Below are 16,904 nucleotides of genomic sequence, written 5' to 3' on the forward strand. Positions count from 1 at the left end.
GAGCTACATGCGGCGTCCTATTCCTGCTTGAGGGGGGGCTGGACTGTGTCTCACTTGTACACACACATTTGGAGACACAGCTGTGGCCTGTATGTCACCAGCCACTTACCTCACTCCCTTAGCTCGCCCGTGTCAGCGAATCCTTTCATCTCTGCCATTTTTCTCTCGCTCTCCACCGAGTTAAAACATTCTCGACACATGCTACAGGCCAACAATTATGAAGACGTCGAACGGCCTCTATGCTGCGCGGGGCTCGTAAAACCGGCGATTTCCATGAGGTGTTGGTGTGACATTAGGGCCCAGGTGCCACTGTCTTTTGTTGCCTACGAGGTTCACACTGCGGAGGGGGGAAGGAGGGAGGGAGGGAGGGAGGGTTTGGAGACGACAGGAGGGTAGGAGAAGGGTGGCATGCGAGGAGTCGGGAGGAATGGAGGGGCGAGGGGGGGGGAGGAATGGGAGGAGAGGAGGAACAGAACAGAGTCGGGGTCTTACAAGTCTGAACCGCAGCGTTGGTTCTCCCGGTACAAGATGGCAGTGTGATGACAGCTCCTAGTTGGGCTCGGTTCCCTTGTCAGACAGACTGACTCCCTGCCATGTCGGAGGAGCATATTCGGGAGCCTGAAAGCGGAGAGGAAGGGGGCGGAGGGCGGGAAGCGAGGGCTGGGCAGAGAGGTGCTCACGGTTAGGTGGGGTGGGGTGGGGGGGGGGGTGGAGTAGTGAAGGAGGAGTGAAGCACGGTGAGGGGGAACAGTGCTTGTTTTATTCCTGTGTTGGCAAGGGTCTGTGTTTCTCCTCTTTCATCCCCTTACTCTCTCTCTCTCTTCTCCTCTTCCATCCCCCTCTGTCTCTCTCTCTCTCTCCCTCTCTCTTGCTGGCTCTCTCTCTCTCCCTCTCTCTCTGTACTACAGGGTGTGCCAGGACTACCAGGAGTGGCTGGGGCTGCAGGTTACCCTGGCAGGCAGGTGCAGTGAATACACTCCAGATTCCTCCATCCTCTTGGGTTGACTGCATTGCCCACAATTCCCTAAAAATGACACTCAAAAATACCTTTGCTTGATCCTCAATCTGCTTCAGCTGGCAATGAGCAAAATGTGAAACTATCTGAAACATGGATAACATTGTAAACAAGGAAGTATAGCATAGCCATTGACCTACAGCATGATTGGCACTGCATGCCTTTCACTTTTCAAGAATTGTCAATCAAAACTAGCCTCTTCCTAATATAATTCTGAAGTACATGACCTTTCTGAGAGATGTTTGTTGCTCTGTGTGTCCTACCTAGCTCTCTGTAGCGTGCACGGTCACAATAGCCGTTCCTCACCCAGCTGTTCTGTGTTGCAGGGTTTGGCTGGGCCAGAAGGTAACCCAGGGCCTAAAGGTGTACGTGTAAGTACTCCTGTCTGTCGACTACCCTCTCTCCCCCCCCCCCCCCCCCCGCCCCGCTCTGCCAGAGCCTCTACTTCATTTCCTGAAAGGATTAGACGGTGTCAGGCCTGTGGCCTCTGCAGGGGCTGGTCTGGGACCTGCCTAGTGTTAACAGCCCCGCATGCTTACGGGGCTGGGAGCTCCTCGGGGTCTGGCTCTGGGTCTGCGGCGGGGTTTCAATAAGGAGCACGGCTACACTTGGCTGCTCCCTCTCTCAGGAAGCGCGGGGCATGCCTTCAATAGAGAGGGAGGGGAGAGGGAGAGGGAGAGGGAAAAAAAGACAGGGATTAGTGAGAAAGTAAGTTAGGGAGTGAGAACGAGGTCAAAGTGATGAGGGTTTGCGTCATTGCTGAGGTGAATGATGAGGAAACCTCAACCATTTGCATCATTTTGTCCCCCCCCAAAATGTTTTCTTCAAATCCAACATAAGACCATTAGGTGAATATACAGGCCACCATGTTTCTGGCATATTGCCATGATCCAGGAATGTGGACAAGGGAGAGAGAGAGAGAACGAAAGAGGGAGGAAGAATGTATGGGCATCTCCAATGCAGTTTATTGTTGTTGTCTGAATCGCCATGCAAAACCAGTTACCCACAGTCCAAAACATAACCAATCCAATTCCAGACCGCATTGTGGAATGCCTCATGTCCTCTTCCTCTCTCCCTCGCTCCCTCTCTCCTCGCGTGTCCACCCCTTCATCTCCCTGTGTTCCCCGTCTTTGTGGGGCGATGGTCGAGTTAAAGCGGTGAGGTATCACTTCTTAGACTCATGTCAACTCCCAAGTTGTCCCGTAGGATTTCGAGGTGATCTACTCCGATCCCGTCAGCGAGGAATAATGTTTCCAAGAGGCACCTCCTGATGCATCTCAACGGGGCCCAGATAAACAGCCGGTTGACCCACCACCCTGTGAAAACTCCTATTTCGCACAGCTGAGGTGTTTTATGAGACATAGGTCGGGTGTGGAGGGGGGGGGGGGGGGGTGCCGAGCCTGAAGAACGTGCACGAGAGGGAGTTGAACAAACCACGGCACCTGTTGTTGAACAAGCCGGGCCTGTGAAACGGTAAATCAGGATTCGGGGGTCGGGCGGCCGGATGACAAATGGATGATTATGTACAGGAGATGACTCGGGGCCCAGGCTGTGGCCTACATAGGACGTCCATTACTCTACCTGGCCAGAGGGCCCCTGCTGGCTTTGATGGTCTTAAGACAGACCTGCTGAGGTCTTCTAGCCGAAGGTTTAAATCACGCTGCTTATGGAGAGTCACGGGAGATCTCTGCTGGGTCTTTGCTCCATCTCTCCCAGACCCTCATGGATACTGCTGCAGAACCAAATAAAATAAGCCAGTTCATAATAATAATGAATCTGAATCAAGTTTGATTGTACAATGTATGAATAATATATTATTTGTAATGTACCTTTCTTGCACTCAAAGTGCTACAGTACAGTAAGAAGTCAAATGTCTAATCGTAAAACATGAAAAACCTCGTTTCAAAATGTAGGTTTTAAGCAAATTCTTAAAATGTGCGTGTCGTCGTGTCATGTTTCAGGGCTTCATCGGACCTCCTGGGATTGCTGGACCACCAGGGCTGGAGGGCGAGAGAGTATGTGGCATTGTACTTTATTTAATTCATGTTAATTACCTCAGCCTCCCAACCTCCTGTTAACCAGATGCCCCTTTAGTCCCTGTGGGTTGCAAACTCACGTTATTGGCCATGTGTCGGAATCATGAAGTCTCCTCTATGCACAGTACAGAAGGGGTCTTGGACATTATATTCCACTGCTAATGATCCAACTAAGGGCAATTTATTGAGATTTTCAGAGTCATAAAATACAGGAAAGTCTATTATTTTCTTAACGGTTTCGAATGCTACTTGATTCATATATGATGGCAACAATGATTCATGGACAGTGATTGCACCCTTGGGACTTAATAAAATATGTAAAAACGATACTTTCCACGATACACTGCGCATATGAGTATCAATGACCTTTTCTTTTTCTTGGAGAAGATTATGGTGTTTATAGTTTTACCGCAACTCAGGCTTACTCTCCCAGTCTAGTAACCCATATGTTCCACATTGACGTCATCGTTTTGTTACCAGATGAATTGCCCAGGAGCAGGACATTTGTGCACCTGGGGGGAGTGACGTCACGTTGACATTTTTGTTTTCCTCCAGGGCATTCCCGGTCCGGTCGGGAAGACGGGTCCCAAAGGCAGACAGGTAATGGACAACCTTTGAAATCCAAGATCTACCGTGAACAACGCAAACCCTGCGTTCGTCATCTGTAGGGAACTGTCTTCCGATTTGTGGGGGAAGAAGTCATTTGCTGTGGAGGGGGGGGGGGGGAGAACCATTTCATGTCATCTGGTGTCGGTGAGTAGAGCTCTTTACAGGAACGTGGGGAAGGGGGGTTCTGGTCCAAAAGCGTTACGCAAGCCGTGATCGTGTACATTTGGTCCCCCCCAAACATCACACTCTGCTGAAGCCAATCCTTGAGAGGCCTGAAGAAATCAAAGGCCTCTTCTTTGCCTGTGGCGTGCAATGCATCCGAGGGGAAACAATGCCAAAAGCCTCAGCAAACTTGTCCCACGCACCACAAGATGTACCACCCTTCAGCCAACACTGGCATTCAGGTGAACGTTTGTTTGAGGATACTGACGAGGGCTTACCGGACAACGCCCGACCCAACACAACGAGAAGGTAGCCAGCGTACTTTCATTCCAAAAAAGCGTTAGCCGTGACTTAAACACCAACAAGTGTCGGCAAGGCACCTTCTTCGCGCTCAGGTGGTGCCAAGTGGGCAGACGGCCCAGCTTCTGGATCACCCACGCCTCTACCTGCAAGTGACACTGATGCCCATCCAAAGCCGGTGGGCTGGTTCAGGCCTCACCACGGCAAACACGGCCTGCAGGCGTGTTTTGGATGTCGCTAACCCCGTGTGGATTGAGAAGGGTGATGAGGGGGTGACGCGAGATTGCGAAAGTGCTTGTCCCCTCTCTCTGTATCTTTCTCCGTCTCTCTCTCACACGCACAGACTCTCTCTTTCTCTCTCTCTCTTTCCCCCTCTCTCTCTCTCTCTCTTTCTCTCTCTCCGGCTCTCTGACCCTCTCTCTTGCTCTCGCACGCTCACTCTCGCTCTCTCGCTCCCTCCCGCAGGGTGTAGTTGGAGACATCGGTGAGAGGGGCCCTCCTGGTCCTGATGGCGATGAGGTAAGATTCCCAGCAAGCCGGGCCGTGTATGAGACCGATTTTCTGTCTCTCTCTCTCCGTTTCCCTCTCTCTCTGTGTTTCGCTGTCAACGTCTCTCTTCCTGTCTTGTCTGTTTGTCTGCCTCTCTCTCTCTCTCCATGTCTCCCTCTGTCTCGGGAAGATTGAGCAGTGGCATGGTTTAGATTACGATGCCTCTCTCTCTCTCCCCATAACTCAGCCCTCATCACAGTCCTGAGATGAGCTCACCCTCGGCTTTCAAAAGCCAAGGCTGAGCTGATACGTAATCTATTAAGATTAGCTGGACTAACTTGGGCCGGGTTCAATCAGAGCAGCAGTCGTGGAATGACTTTATTGGGCAGGCAAAGTATGCTGCAGACGATCCGATTCTGCTCCTTTGTTTGTTCTCGAGGGCTGTAAAAGTAACTGTTTCGTGTAAACCGCGGGGCCGTAAAGAGGAGACAGGGTGCGGAAGCACGGCATTGCTTTGCGCCGGCCCCTGTTGGTACTGTACTTTGGAGATGAACAGTACATAAACATTGCAGCTGTGTGTTTGCTTGTGCATATGTGTGTATGTGTGTGTGTGTGTGTGTGTGGGTGGAGTTTGTGTGTGTGCATATGTGTGGGACAGAGGGAGAGAAGGAACATTCTAGATATGGCGAGTGTACGCGTGTGTGTGTGCGCCGGCCGCCCCATAAAGAGTGCGTTTGATGGCTACGGCGTGTGTGTGTGTGTGTGTCAGATGGTCCAATCTCTCTTGCTGTGCTCACGTTGTTCTTCACCGTTGTTCCACAGGGGCCCGTCGGTGGAACTGGCATCGGCGGTTTTCCTGGTCTGAGGGTGAGTGTTCACAACCCTGGGAGCATACCCTGTGTGTTTGTCAGACCGCCAAAGCCTGTCAACTCAGGAGTCAGATGGCTGAGCGGTGAGGGAGTCGGGCTGGTTATCAGAAGGTTGCCGGATCGATTCCCCACCGTGCCAAATGACGTTGTGTCCTTGGGCAAGGCACTTCACCCTACTTGCCTCGGGGGGAAATGTCCCTGTACTCACTGTTAGTCGCTCTGGATAAGTGCGTCTGCTAAATTTAAATGGAACTCTCCTGCTCTCCCGGCATCTGTATGCTTAATCTGACCTGTCTGCCGTAGACCCAGATCTGTCTCTTCGATGAGATTAAGTGCTTGGATAATGGATAATGGTTTAGGTATTGGAGGAGGGCCTTTCTTTTGTCATAACAAACTGATGAATTGCTTTCCAGGAGAAAATGCGTTGCTAGTCCAAAGCCCTTTTTTTTTTTTTGACAGCAGTAAATACCTCCCTCACCCTGTGTAGGCTACTGTGTTTGTGCTCATTGCTTGAGTGCAAGGGGCCACTGCCAAGCATAAGATAAACCGATATCTGGCGCACTTTAAAGGCTTGGCTGGCCGTCAAGCCCAGAGCGCTCCGCGACGGCTGAGTGATGGACGGGACGGGACGGAACCCCGCGGCGGTTGTGGTCCCTCTTCGTGACTCGCACGCGCCCAAGCAGCCAGCACTGCCTGGGAGGAGGGGGGAAGACGGGGAGGGAGGGCAGGGCGTGTCAGACAGAAGGCAGCCTGTGGCATTGGTGGTGGTGGATGGTGGTGGTGCACCTCCTCACTCCATTCACTCCCAGGTCTGTGTAGAGGAGCGACACGTTGGACTGCACCCTGACCCAGACGTCGAAGACGGATGCGGAAGACGGCGCTTCCTGTCCCAGTCGTGATTCTCTCTCCTCCCTCCCTCACGTGTTCTCGGGAGGGGGAGGTCCGTCCGTGAGCGAGGCGAGGGGTCCGGGTTGGCCGGCCTCCTCACGGCTGCGACCCAGCCAGCAGGCTGATTTACGGGGGGAGCCCCGCCGGGACGCTCAGAGGGGCTCTGGATGAACTCCGGATGAAGTTTCCCCCCAGCCATCGCCACGACTACCGGCCGTAACTCACGGACACCGGGCCGGGGGACCCCCCTCTGGTCCTCGCCGGAGGATTGTGTCTATACTGCTGTTACAACATGGTCGCCATGTTACCCCCACCCCCCACCCCCCCAACCCCCTCCACCTCACAGATGTTAGAACTCCGGCCCATCCTCGCAAATCACAGCGTCTTTTCTGAGACGCAACGAGGCGGGGCACCCGGCTCAGTTTGAGGGCGAACTCCGACGGGCCAATTTGTAACCCGGGGAACGGGGGCGGGGGGCGGGGGAGAGGAGAGCGCTGTGCTGACAGATTGATGACTGTTAAACATTACGGCTGCATGTTACGGTAGCCAATTGGATCCAGTCCATCCAATTCCGAGTTCCAATGCTTCGACGTGCTCACGCACAGCACACGTGGTGGCGTCGTGGCTGGTGCTCGCCCTGCACACCCCGGCGAGCGGTGGGACGATGGCATGAGCTGTCCATGCACAGACCGAGTGGCCCTCAGATAAGGCAGCTGGTGTCTCGCTGTGAGTGACTGGAGAGGCGATGTGGAGCGGCGCTCGATCCTTAGTCTCGGCCCCTTTCCTGGTCTGGGGGGAATCAAACCTTTGGGACATTTCTTGGACACGCCTGAATTGGAATCAAATGTCCCCTTTCACGGTCTGGAGAAGGAGGCCCAGCCTGGAGCCCCCCGATCCTCATGTGGCTCTCCACAGGACGGAACGAGAGGCTTTGATGTGCCTCAAACAAATTGGTGGCATGTCCGGAGATGGATAGTACACTCTCTCGACACACACACACTTAGTACACTTAGGCATTTTCTCTCTCTCTCTCTCTCTCTCTCTCTCTCTCTCTCTCTCTCTCTCTCTCTCTCTGTCTCTCTCTCTCTGTCTCTGTCTCTCTCTCTCCTTCTCATCGTTGACTGAGAACCCCCCAAAAATGAGTGCATTATTAAAATAGTCATCTCGTTATTGTTTATCCATACCACAGTGGCCTATTTCTGGAGAGCATTAGCTATAAACAAAACCGTGGCAATGAGACTTGACACTGCAGGATACCAGAATCTGTCGGGCTGCGATGGATAAACTGGCATGGATGTTTGGCAGACTGGTGTGGCTTGCTTTGTGTTACTCACATTACTGCAAGTGTGTGGGTGTGTATGAGTTGTGGAAGTGCCTCAAGCCAGTGTGGAACCCGACAGCAAGCCACAACACAAGCAGACAATCACCCACAAGTGGGACGTCTGCGTGGATGCGTTCTCATCACCAGTTCGGACCCAACGATTTTAGCCTGCAGTTAATCTACAACTAATATTTATCTGGCGTTTTGCAGCCTTCTCTTTGGCTTTGCAAGCAGCTGTGTAATTATGGACTATATAGAACAAAGAAAGAAACGAAACAAACAACAGTGGAAAAAAGGTGTTTTATCGAATCATTAACTTGATTTTATGACCTTTGAAATGTAATGGATGGGTCGTTTTTGTTTTCCGTTGACGTGTCTTTTAGAAAAAATGAAATACGGCACGCAAGCCAAAGCTTAGTCATTCATTTACACACACACACGCACACACACAAGGAAACACACACACACACATAGATATGGGAGCCGTATAATGTAATTGCCCTCATTCCATGCGTGTGAAGTGTGTAATGTATACGGTGTCAGGTGTGTGTGGCCCTCCTCCATCTATGTTTTATTGGGTTTTCACAGGCTCTGTGTTTGTGTTGAAATGAGATGTATAGGAATGCACCAAATGTGGTTTTTGTCAAGTAGCTTTTCCTTGGATTCTCGTGTGCCCTGCCAAACCAGGAACAGTGAGACGGACAGAGACGGACAGAGACGGACAGAGACGGACAGAGACGGACAGAGACGGACAGAGACGGACAGAGACGGACGGACGGAGGGAGGGGGAGAGGGAGAGGGAGATCTGAGCCCTTCCGTCAAGCAGTCTCTTGCCTATCTTACATTTGACATGTATTCACTTAGCAGACGCTTTTATAACAACAACAAGATGGCCCCAAAGCATTGCGGGTAGCCAAAACAAGAAGCACCCATTGCGAACGACCCAAAACAACACCGTCCCGTCAGCGGTTCCTCTCGCTCTCCCTGTGTGGGATGTGGATGTGCTGGATCACCTGGCTGGACGTACCCCCGGGGATACCCCCTCCCCCTCCCCCCTCCCCCCCCCCCAGAGGGGCCGCCCTCCCTGTCGTTTTTCACGCGCCTGCAGTTGAAAGCGTTCCTCGCCCAAGTGCGTGCGATTTGTCTCCATCCCGCGGTGCCATCGGCCGGGGGGGGAGCCTCACCATCAAACGGCAGGGCCTGACTGCCTCCAGATGGACCTCTCCTTTAGAGCCACATGTCCTTTATGACGTCACATCCACCCCCCCCCCCCTCCACCCCCCCAACATACACACTCTCTTTTTGCATATTTGGCCCGACTGGAGACGTTGATCATTTTGATGGAAGATAACCGCACAGCTGCAAGCTTGGGAACCACTGGCTCTTTCTCAAGTCTCAGGTCTTTTAATTTGTCAGGTACACAGAACAACACAAGGTCAGACTGGCCACTGAAATTCTTACGACAAGACAACGCAAGCACCTGGCATAACATAACGTACACGGAACATAATTTACATCTATGCTGAGCTTAAATAAGTGAAACTTCCTAAATATACAGATAGCAATAAATAATCCACTATACTAACCCCTAATACTAAACCTTCCTAAATATACAGATAACAATAAATAATACTCCCATCCCTCCCTCCCCCCATCCGTTCTCCCTCCCCAACCGTAGACAGGAGCTGTAAGGAAGAAAACAATGTAATTGTAAGTTAATGAAATTTGCAGGAGAATGAAACAGTCTGATGGAACTTCAATTTGTACGACTCTCTCTCACTTAGCGTTAAGTTTGGAGAAACTCCAGGTGTGTGTGTGTGTGTGTGTGTGACCAAGGAGGGCTATTGTACCGGTCACTGCTGGGTTGCTGGGGCTGTTTCTCCTCCATAGTTGGTGACAGTCTCCTGGAAGAGCTAATCAAAAGCAGACCTTCAATGGTGGGCCAATCCTATACTGCATGGAACCATTTAGAGCTCTCTCTCTCTGTCGCTCTCTCACTCACTCACACGTTCAATTATTAACCCCATCAACCTAATCATCACAATTTAGCAAACGCAATTGTGTTCTCAGGCTGGATTCCTGGAAGAAATCAAGGTTTGACACACACTGCGAATGGCTAAAGCATGATAAATGGCCATTGTGAAACCAACATTTTAGCTGAGACGTAATACGATGTTATGACAGTTGTAACCAGCTTTACAGTAGAATCTCTGGTCATCCTTAGGACCGGGTCAGCCCTGGCCTGTCTGTGGTGATGTTTTGACCATATGCTGGCGTGGACAGCCAGCTCTGGGCAGACGATAGTATCAGCACAGCTTGGATCTCCTGAAAGGTGTTGACACGCCAGAATGTTCTGTTTGGCTCGGAAAATGAAGATGTCATCATAAAAAAAAAAACTGCAAACGAACGGATGGGGACATTTCCTGTGGAAACCCGTCCTTCAACGTCCACCCGGTGAAATGGTGACTGTGGACTACACACTTCAGTGTGTGTGTGTGTGTGTCGCAGGCATCTTCACCTTCTCCTCTTCCTCTCCACAGGGTGACCCAGGGCCCGAAGGCCCGCGAGGAATACCGGGCATTGTGGGACCTCAGGTGAGCTCCTCCCTCCCTCCGTCCCCCCCTCCCTCAACATTCTCTGTCTCTCACTCCGGTCCTCTCATATTGGATGACTGGGAGCCCCCCCCCCTCACCGCCCCCTCCTTTCTCAGTCTCTCTCTCTCTCTCCTTCTCTCTTCATCTCCAACAGGGCCTGACTGGACACGTCGGGCAGCCTGGATTGAAAGGTGATAAGGTGATCTAAATGTTTCTATTATTGTAGCGTATCTGGGAATGTCCTTGGTCGGGATTGTGGATTGTTTTTAGCGTTGGGACCAATATATGGGGGTGGGGTTCGGAGTAGCGGGCTCAAAGTGTGCGACGCGTGCAGTGCACTCACAATGGAGCGGCATGCCTGTGTGTCTTTCGGAATCTGTGTGTTGAATATCTAACGTGGCGTACTCGGCCCCTGGTTGATGTCAGTCTATTGGGATCTGTCGTTGTTGTGTTGCACGGAAAATTGTCATGGAAACGCGTTGAACAAGGAGGCCGGGCACATTGCTAAAAGCACGTCAGTGTTCTGCCCCTTGGGAGCGGAGTGTGTCGTCGTCGTTAAAACGGTGTCTTCTGATGAGCAGGGTGTTGTGTTATGTCTTTGTGATGTTGTGGAATCCAGGGGGTTGCTGGACTGAGGGGCGAACCAGGAGAAATGGGCTACCAAGGTGATAAGGTATGTCCCCAGCCCGCGCCCCTCTCCGACGGGGTTTTTATCGATTTCCACAGACAGACAGACAGATCCACAGACAGACAGACAGATCCACAGACAGACAGACTGACAGATCCACACACAGACAGACTGACAGATCCACAGACAGACAGACAGATCCACAGACAGACAGACAGATCCACAGACAGACAGACAGATCCACAGACAGACAGACTGACAGATCCACAGACAGACAGACTGACAGATCCACAGACAGACAGACAGATCCACAGACAGACAGACTGACAGATCCACAGACAGACAGACAGATCCACAGACAGACAGACAGATCCACAGACTGACAGATCCACAGACTGACAGATCCACAGACTGACAGATCCACAGACAGACAGATCCACAGACGGACAGATCCACAGACAGACAGACAGGCCCACAAACAGACAGATTCTCACACACACACACGTCTTGTGTTTCCTGCCTCTGTCCCCCAGGGTGCCACTGGTGTCCCTGGACCTCCTGGACTCAGAGGAAAGCCCGGCCCACCTGTAAGTACACATTTCCTCTCATTAAACACGCCATGTCACCCACGGTCTTCCTCCTTACAGCTGTGGAAGCCAAACCCGTGCGTCTGTGCGTGCGTGCATTATGCTCAAGGGAGTATGTGAAAGAGACACACAGACACACAAGTGGTTGACGATGTTTAGGCTTGGCATTAATCCCTGGTTGTTTTTCTGCTTTGGTCTCTCAGGGTAAAATAGGTGAGCTTGGACCACAAGGATCGCCTGGCCCCCCAGGACCTGAGGTAAGAACCAATGAGGATCTGGTTCATTCTCTATGATCTCAAGCAGAGATTGGAACTCCAATGAACCAGAATGCTCTGCCCCGCAAGACCAGGAAACAGTTATTCGGATGGTGTACCTTGTGGGTGAACATACCTCTGTTTTCATGCCATACTTTAACTTTAACAGTCGTTATCTCAACCATGAGGCTGTACAGTCGTCTTGTTTATAACCTGTCAGAGATGAGCTAGTAATCTTCCATCGCTAGCTGTGTAACCGGGTCACTGGGGGTCGGAGTGTAAGTCGAGCCACTGGGAGATAAAGATGACCCGTCCAAACTCAAGGCACTTCCATAAACCACAATCAGACCCCACTGTATCTCTGCACGATAAAGAGATGGCGTGTAAAAAGCCCGGGCATACCAGAGCTGGGCTCGTTTCATGACTGGCTCCTTCTCAGATGACACCCGAAGTCTTTGTAGAAACATGAGCACGACCTCATCTACGCTTTGACAGACTTGGTGTGTTTTCGCTCGTGTTGACACGATACTTTTGAGACACCCTCCGTCTGGTAAAGATACGAAAGCCCGTAACAACGGTCTTTGTTGTGGTGCAGTACTCGTGTGTCACGTCTTCTTGCAAACCTCCTCACCAGACTTGACAGGGACTCTTCTCGTGTTTGTTTCCTGGGCAGGATGAAAGCCCAGAAATGGTCTTTTCACGTGAACCTCTGTCTTCACTTATAAACAAAGGGCACCACTGTAAATCTGAAGTGCCTTAACCCCCCCCCCCCCTCCACACACACGCACACACACAGACCCCCCTCTCCCCTCGTCTTCTCTCCTGCCCGGGCTTTAAGTGAGAGGTTCGGCCCTGTGGCAGGTGTCTTTGACAGTGTTCAGGTCCCACGTTGCATTGGGAGCCATCCATCACTGCTTCGACATCAGGTTCCTATCAGAGCAGCCAGCTCGGCCGTGCCTCTCCCATGGAGAGTTATAGGACATGCCAACAGTACACTCTGTGGCTGTACTGTAGCAGGGCGACTGCAGGTCCATGCACTCACACACACACACACACACACTCACCCACGACTCTGCCCTCCAACTCAAGGAGAAAGACAGGTCTGTGAACGTGGACGTTCTGGAAATGGCTGCGCTCCCTGAGGTAGCCTTTGTAAATCATGCCCGGAAGAAAGGGTGAAGAAAGGGTGCCGGAGGGAGTCGAAAGAGTTGAGGCACGTGAGCCTGTGCCAGTCAGAGCGTTGGGTGGGGCTGATCCTTGTGTCTCGTCTCCGTGTTCCTCAGGGCTTTCCTGGGGACATTGGTGTGCCAGGACCTAACGGCCCGCCTGGGCCCAAGGTAAGCCAACACACACAACTCTGTCTGTGGCCTCAATCCAGATGACGGTCAGTTGTTCTGTACTGTAATATATAGAGAGTTGTTTATGGTCATGTATAGAGTTACATTCACTGTGTCGTTGACTCCTGGAGTTGCAGGTATTGCACGTGACTCATTTCTTCTGCGTTCCCAGGGTCTCCAAGGGCCGCGAGGTCCGCAAGGACCGACAGGGCCACAAGGAGTAGAGGTAAGACATTTGGGGAACTCGCTCATCGACAACGCCCGCTATACACGCTGGGGCTCACAGCTAACAAGCCCTGCTCCGTTCGATCGAAGTCAGAGGGCACCGTTCCCTCCGCCATGCATATTCATGGAGAACTCTTGGGGGCATATTCCACTGACGATGAAGTCATGATTCAGTATCGGGTGCTTATAAAAACAAGGGCTGGGAGATTTTTCCGGCTGTGAAAAAAGAAAAAGAACAGAAGCTTTGGCAGCATGTGTCGTCACAACACCTTTTCAGTTGTGCTGGTGTTACAGTGCTGGCACCTCTCTAGCCCAGGGAGATCCCTCGCTCTCTCTCTCTCGCTCTCTCGCTCTCTCGCTCTCTCTCGCTCTCTCGCTCTCTCTCTCTCTCGCTCTCGCTCTCTCGCTCTCTCTCTCTCGCTCTCTCTCTCGCTCTCTCTTTCTTTCTCTCTTTCTCTCTCGCTCTCTCGCTCTCTCGCTCTCGCTCTCTCTCTCTCTCTCTCTTTCGCTCTCTCGCTCTATCTTTCTCTCTCTCCTGGCATGGAGTCCAAACACTGTCAGTCTCACCCCTTTTCCACCGACGGGAGTTTGAGGGCCGATTCGGAGCCAGTGCACAATCTCAAACAAGTTATTTTGCTTTTCGAACAGCAAAAGACCTTGCTCCAAGTCAGGAAAACTGGTTCCAGAGTGTCACCAACTCTTGGTCTTGAACTGTTCTACCAACCTCAGAGGGCTGCCGTGGGATTATTGTGACCAACTGAATTTGTGTCCACCCTTTCTAGTTGTTTTTTTTTTTTTAACAGAGCTTCAGCAAAGAACTTCCATTGGTTGTGCTAACCCGAACCGGAACTGGGTTTGCGTAGATGGAAAGGGGGATTCAGAAGTCCTGCCAAAATCCATGGCTGGTTCTGTACTCAAAAGAACATGATGTTAGCCACTCGTATTTACATCCGATCTCTTTCATCGAGAAGGAATCCATGCTCTGAGCTGTGTGTGGGATCGTTCACTGAAGGCAGCCAGCTTAGCCAGGGAGACAGGTTGATCGATGAGAGCGCGCAAGCTTTTCATCGTGACCCATGAGTGTTAGGAGGTGCGAGGGGACCGTTTACGTTGATGTGCGCGTGTGTTTGGGGCGTCCGTCGATTGACGATCCCGGCGGCCAGCTGTATTTACTGTTGTTTGTGTCGTGACTGTGCTGTGTTGTTTCTCAGGGTGATGAGGGACCCCTTGGCCCACCTGGCAATACCGGCCCCAACGTGAGTATTTACGGTATTGTGTTGTACAATGCAACCTCCCCTCCCTTCCTTCACACACACACACACACACTCCTCTTAGAGGATACACGGTGCACACCGTGCATGTTTCTACATCTGCCCACCCCCATCTCCAGGTGGGCCATGTGTTTGAATTCACTCAGGTGTTCTTGCCAGGAAGCGTCGCAGATGAGACGCGATAAGAAATATTATTGAAAGCTCAAGTATCACGTAACGTGTGTGTGTGTGTGTGTGCGCGTGTCGCTTGTTCTCAGGGGAGACTCGGAAGGAAAGGCTACGTAGGTGAACCTGGACCTGAGGGACTCATGGTAAACCGTCCCCCTGCACGCTACACTGAAATGAGCATGGATGCGTCATATCCTTTTAGCTGCTAGGGTGCTGTTTCAGTATCTGGCCCTCATGCCACTCATGATAAAAGTGTCTAATCACTAGCTGTCCAAAACGATTCCAGAACGGTGAGCAATATCCACACCACCAGGGTAGAATTCCTCCAGCTTTATGAAAGCACGCTATGTAATCGTCTTAGCATGCTCACCGCTAGGTGTTCTGGGTGTCGTTTTTTTGGGGGGTACTTAACAAGGTACAGAATCCCAGACCTATCCCTCACATTGCATTTATCGACTGTAATTGGTCTGTGGACCCATTGCAAGCCCTGCCCCGTCACCCTTACACAATGTGTGTCCCAGGTTTATTGGTGGAAGTTAAAGTCTTGACTGGGTTTTTTGGGGGGATAGTGCTGTCCTTATATGTTTGTGAATGAGCTGAACTAGTAACACTCTAAACATGTTCTCTCGTTACGAGACAAAAGGAATTCTCCCCAGGCTGTCATTACACATAATAGCAACCCGCAGAGGAAAGAAACAGAGCTTTTCCATATGTGTTTGTTCATTTGTTTATCTTGAGGCCTGTGCGAACTGTGTGTTGGTGCGGTCGACAGGCCGCAGCAATGGGTCCGAGCACACAGAACGCTAACAGACAACTGTCTTTTTATGTTCTGGTTTCAGGGAGAGGCCGGAGACGTCGGCAACATCGGGAAAATCGGACCGCAAGTGAGTCTAGTGTTCTTTAAGCTGGCTGCGCAATGCTGGAGAACTGGCGAAAATAGCTAGTTAGCAATTAGCCACTTCCGCGCCGTTAACGTACAGACAGTGGAGTCGTTAATGCTCTTCCTGCTGGCGGTACGCTGCTTTTTCATTAAGTCCAGCTATAGAAAGAGTGTCAACGCTGAGGGTTTGGGTTTCATTAGTCTGAGTTCACTGGTGAAGATGCAGACTCCAGAAGGTCTTGAAGTGGTTAAGAGAGGCGCAGATGAGGCAGGGGAGGCCGAGGAAGTGAAGTCGGCATCTCTTGAAATAATGACCCACTTTTATCGCCGGACGGAATTTTCGTGATGCAATGAATTTTCAGTTTTTTGCATCCATAAACCGGGAGAGCACCATTGGAGCATGAAGATTTCTCATTGGGGCTGTGCTTTTGTTTGTGCCTGCCAAAAGATTATAGGTCAAGTGGAACATTTCCTAAAAGGAATTCAACTGAAAGTTGGATGTTGACACTGATTCCAAGAAACATGCGCTGTAAATTTCTTGAATACTGTACATCCATATGTTCTGAGTCAAGTCAACTTCCCTTGTTGAGGCAAGTGTGGCCATATAAATGAATGAAATTGGTCCAATTAGCAGCTAAACTGCGTTGTTTCAAGATTACATCTCATGATACTTGATATTCCCCGAGAAAATATCCCACACTGTGGCCACCCGGAGGCTAAGCACTGTACATTTGCCTCTGTGGAGGCCTCACAGTACAAATATTTGCATTCTGTACATCTTGATTTTGGCGCACCAAACAGGCCTTGTGTGATTATGTTGCATAGCAATGGCCATATGAGAGGAATTAGGCACTTACCACATACTGTAGGGCCCTTTGAAGCCAAGGAGGAGCTGTGGACTCCCAAAAAAATCTCCCTCAAACATATGGAGGCTCTAATGAATGCCATGACATCACTTTCCAAATAAATACAATGTGGAGGGGCTGAAAGTGGTTGTGGAGGCCTTCAGGTTAGTCTGAGGTTAGTACAGGGGGGTGATCTGTCCTCCCTGTATTACCCATGGGGCTCTCAATACAACTCGTTTCCCATAAACCCTTTGAGCCCTTAGTGTATTGGCAGATTTTTTACAACGAGCTGTATATTTGGCAAATTGGACCGGCCACTTAGTATTCCATTTCGGGTGACCTTCCAGTTTACGGAAGGGGAAGAATGAAAGGCGTCCGACTTATTGAGGGCGACAGCAGGTGGGTTCTGGAATACGTTTCTGATTC

The 16,904-nt window shown here is 51.1% G+C and overlaps 1 protein-coding gene across 1 annotated transcript in view; it reads left to right on the forward strand.

The window, feature by feature from the left end:
- col24a1 (collagen type XXIV alpha 1) overlaps positions 1-16,904 on the forward strand; it is a 71,825-nt gene that overhangs the window by 26,401 nt on the left and 28,520 nt on the right. The window contains exons 9-24 of the mRNA XM_084692289.1: positions 909-962; positions 1,342-1,386; positions 2,977-3,030; positions 3,607-3,651; positions 4,588-4,641; positions 5,434-5,478; positions 10,230-10,283; positions 10,438-10,482; positions 10,903-10,956; positions 11,445-11,498; positions 11,702-11,755; positions 13,036-13,089; positions 13,262-13,315; positions 14,526-14,570; positions 14,843-14,896; positions 15,593-15,637. Of these exons, the coding sequence (XP_084548415.1) occupies positions 909-962; positions 1,342-1,386; positions 2,977-3,030; positions 3,607-3,651; positions 4,588-4,641; positions 5,434-5,478; positions 10,230-10,283; positions 10,438-10,482; positions 10,903-10,956; positions 11,445-11,498; positions 11,702-11,755; positions 13,036-13,089; positions 13,262-13,315; positions 14,526-14,570; positions 14,843-14,896; positions 15,593-15,637 (810 nt within the window). The remainder of the gene's footprint in view (positions 1-908; positions 963-1,341; positions 1,387-2,976; positions 3,031-3,606; positions 3,652-4,587; positions 4,642-5,433; positions 5,479-10,229; positions 10,284-10,437; positions 10,483-10,902; positions 10,957-11,444; positions 11,499-11,701; positions 11,756-13,035; positions 13,090-13,261; positions 13,316-14,525; positions 14,571-14,842; positions 14,897-15,592; positions 15,638-16,904) is intronic.

This window comes from Hypomesus nipponensis, chromosome 26 (assembly GCF_054491055.1).
Source record: "Hypomesus nipponensis isolate SF chromosome 26, ASM5449105v1, whole genome shotgun sequence".
Classification (NCBI taxonomy): Eukaryota; Metazoa; Chordata; class Actinopteri; order Osmeriformes; family Osmeridae; genus Hypomesus; species Hypomesus nipponensis.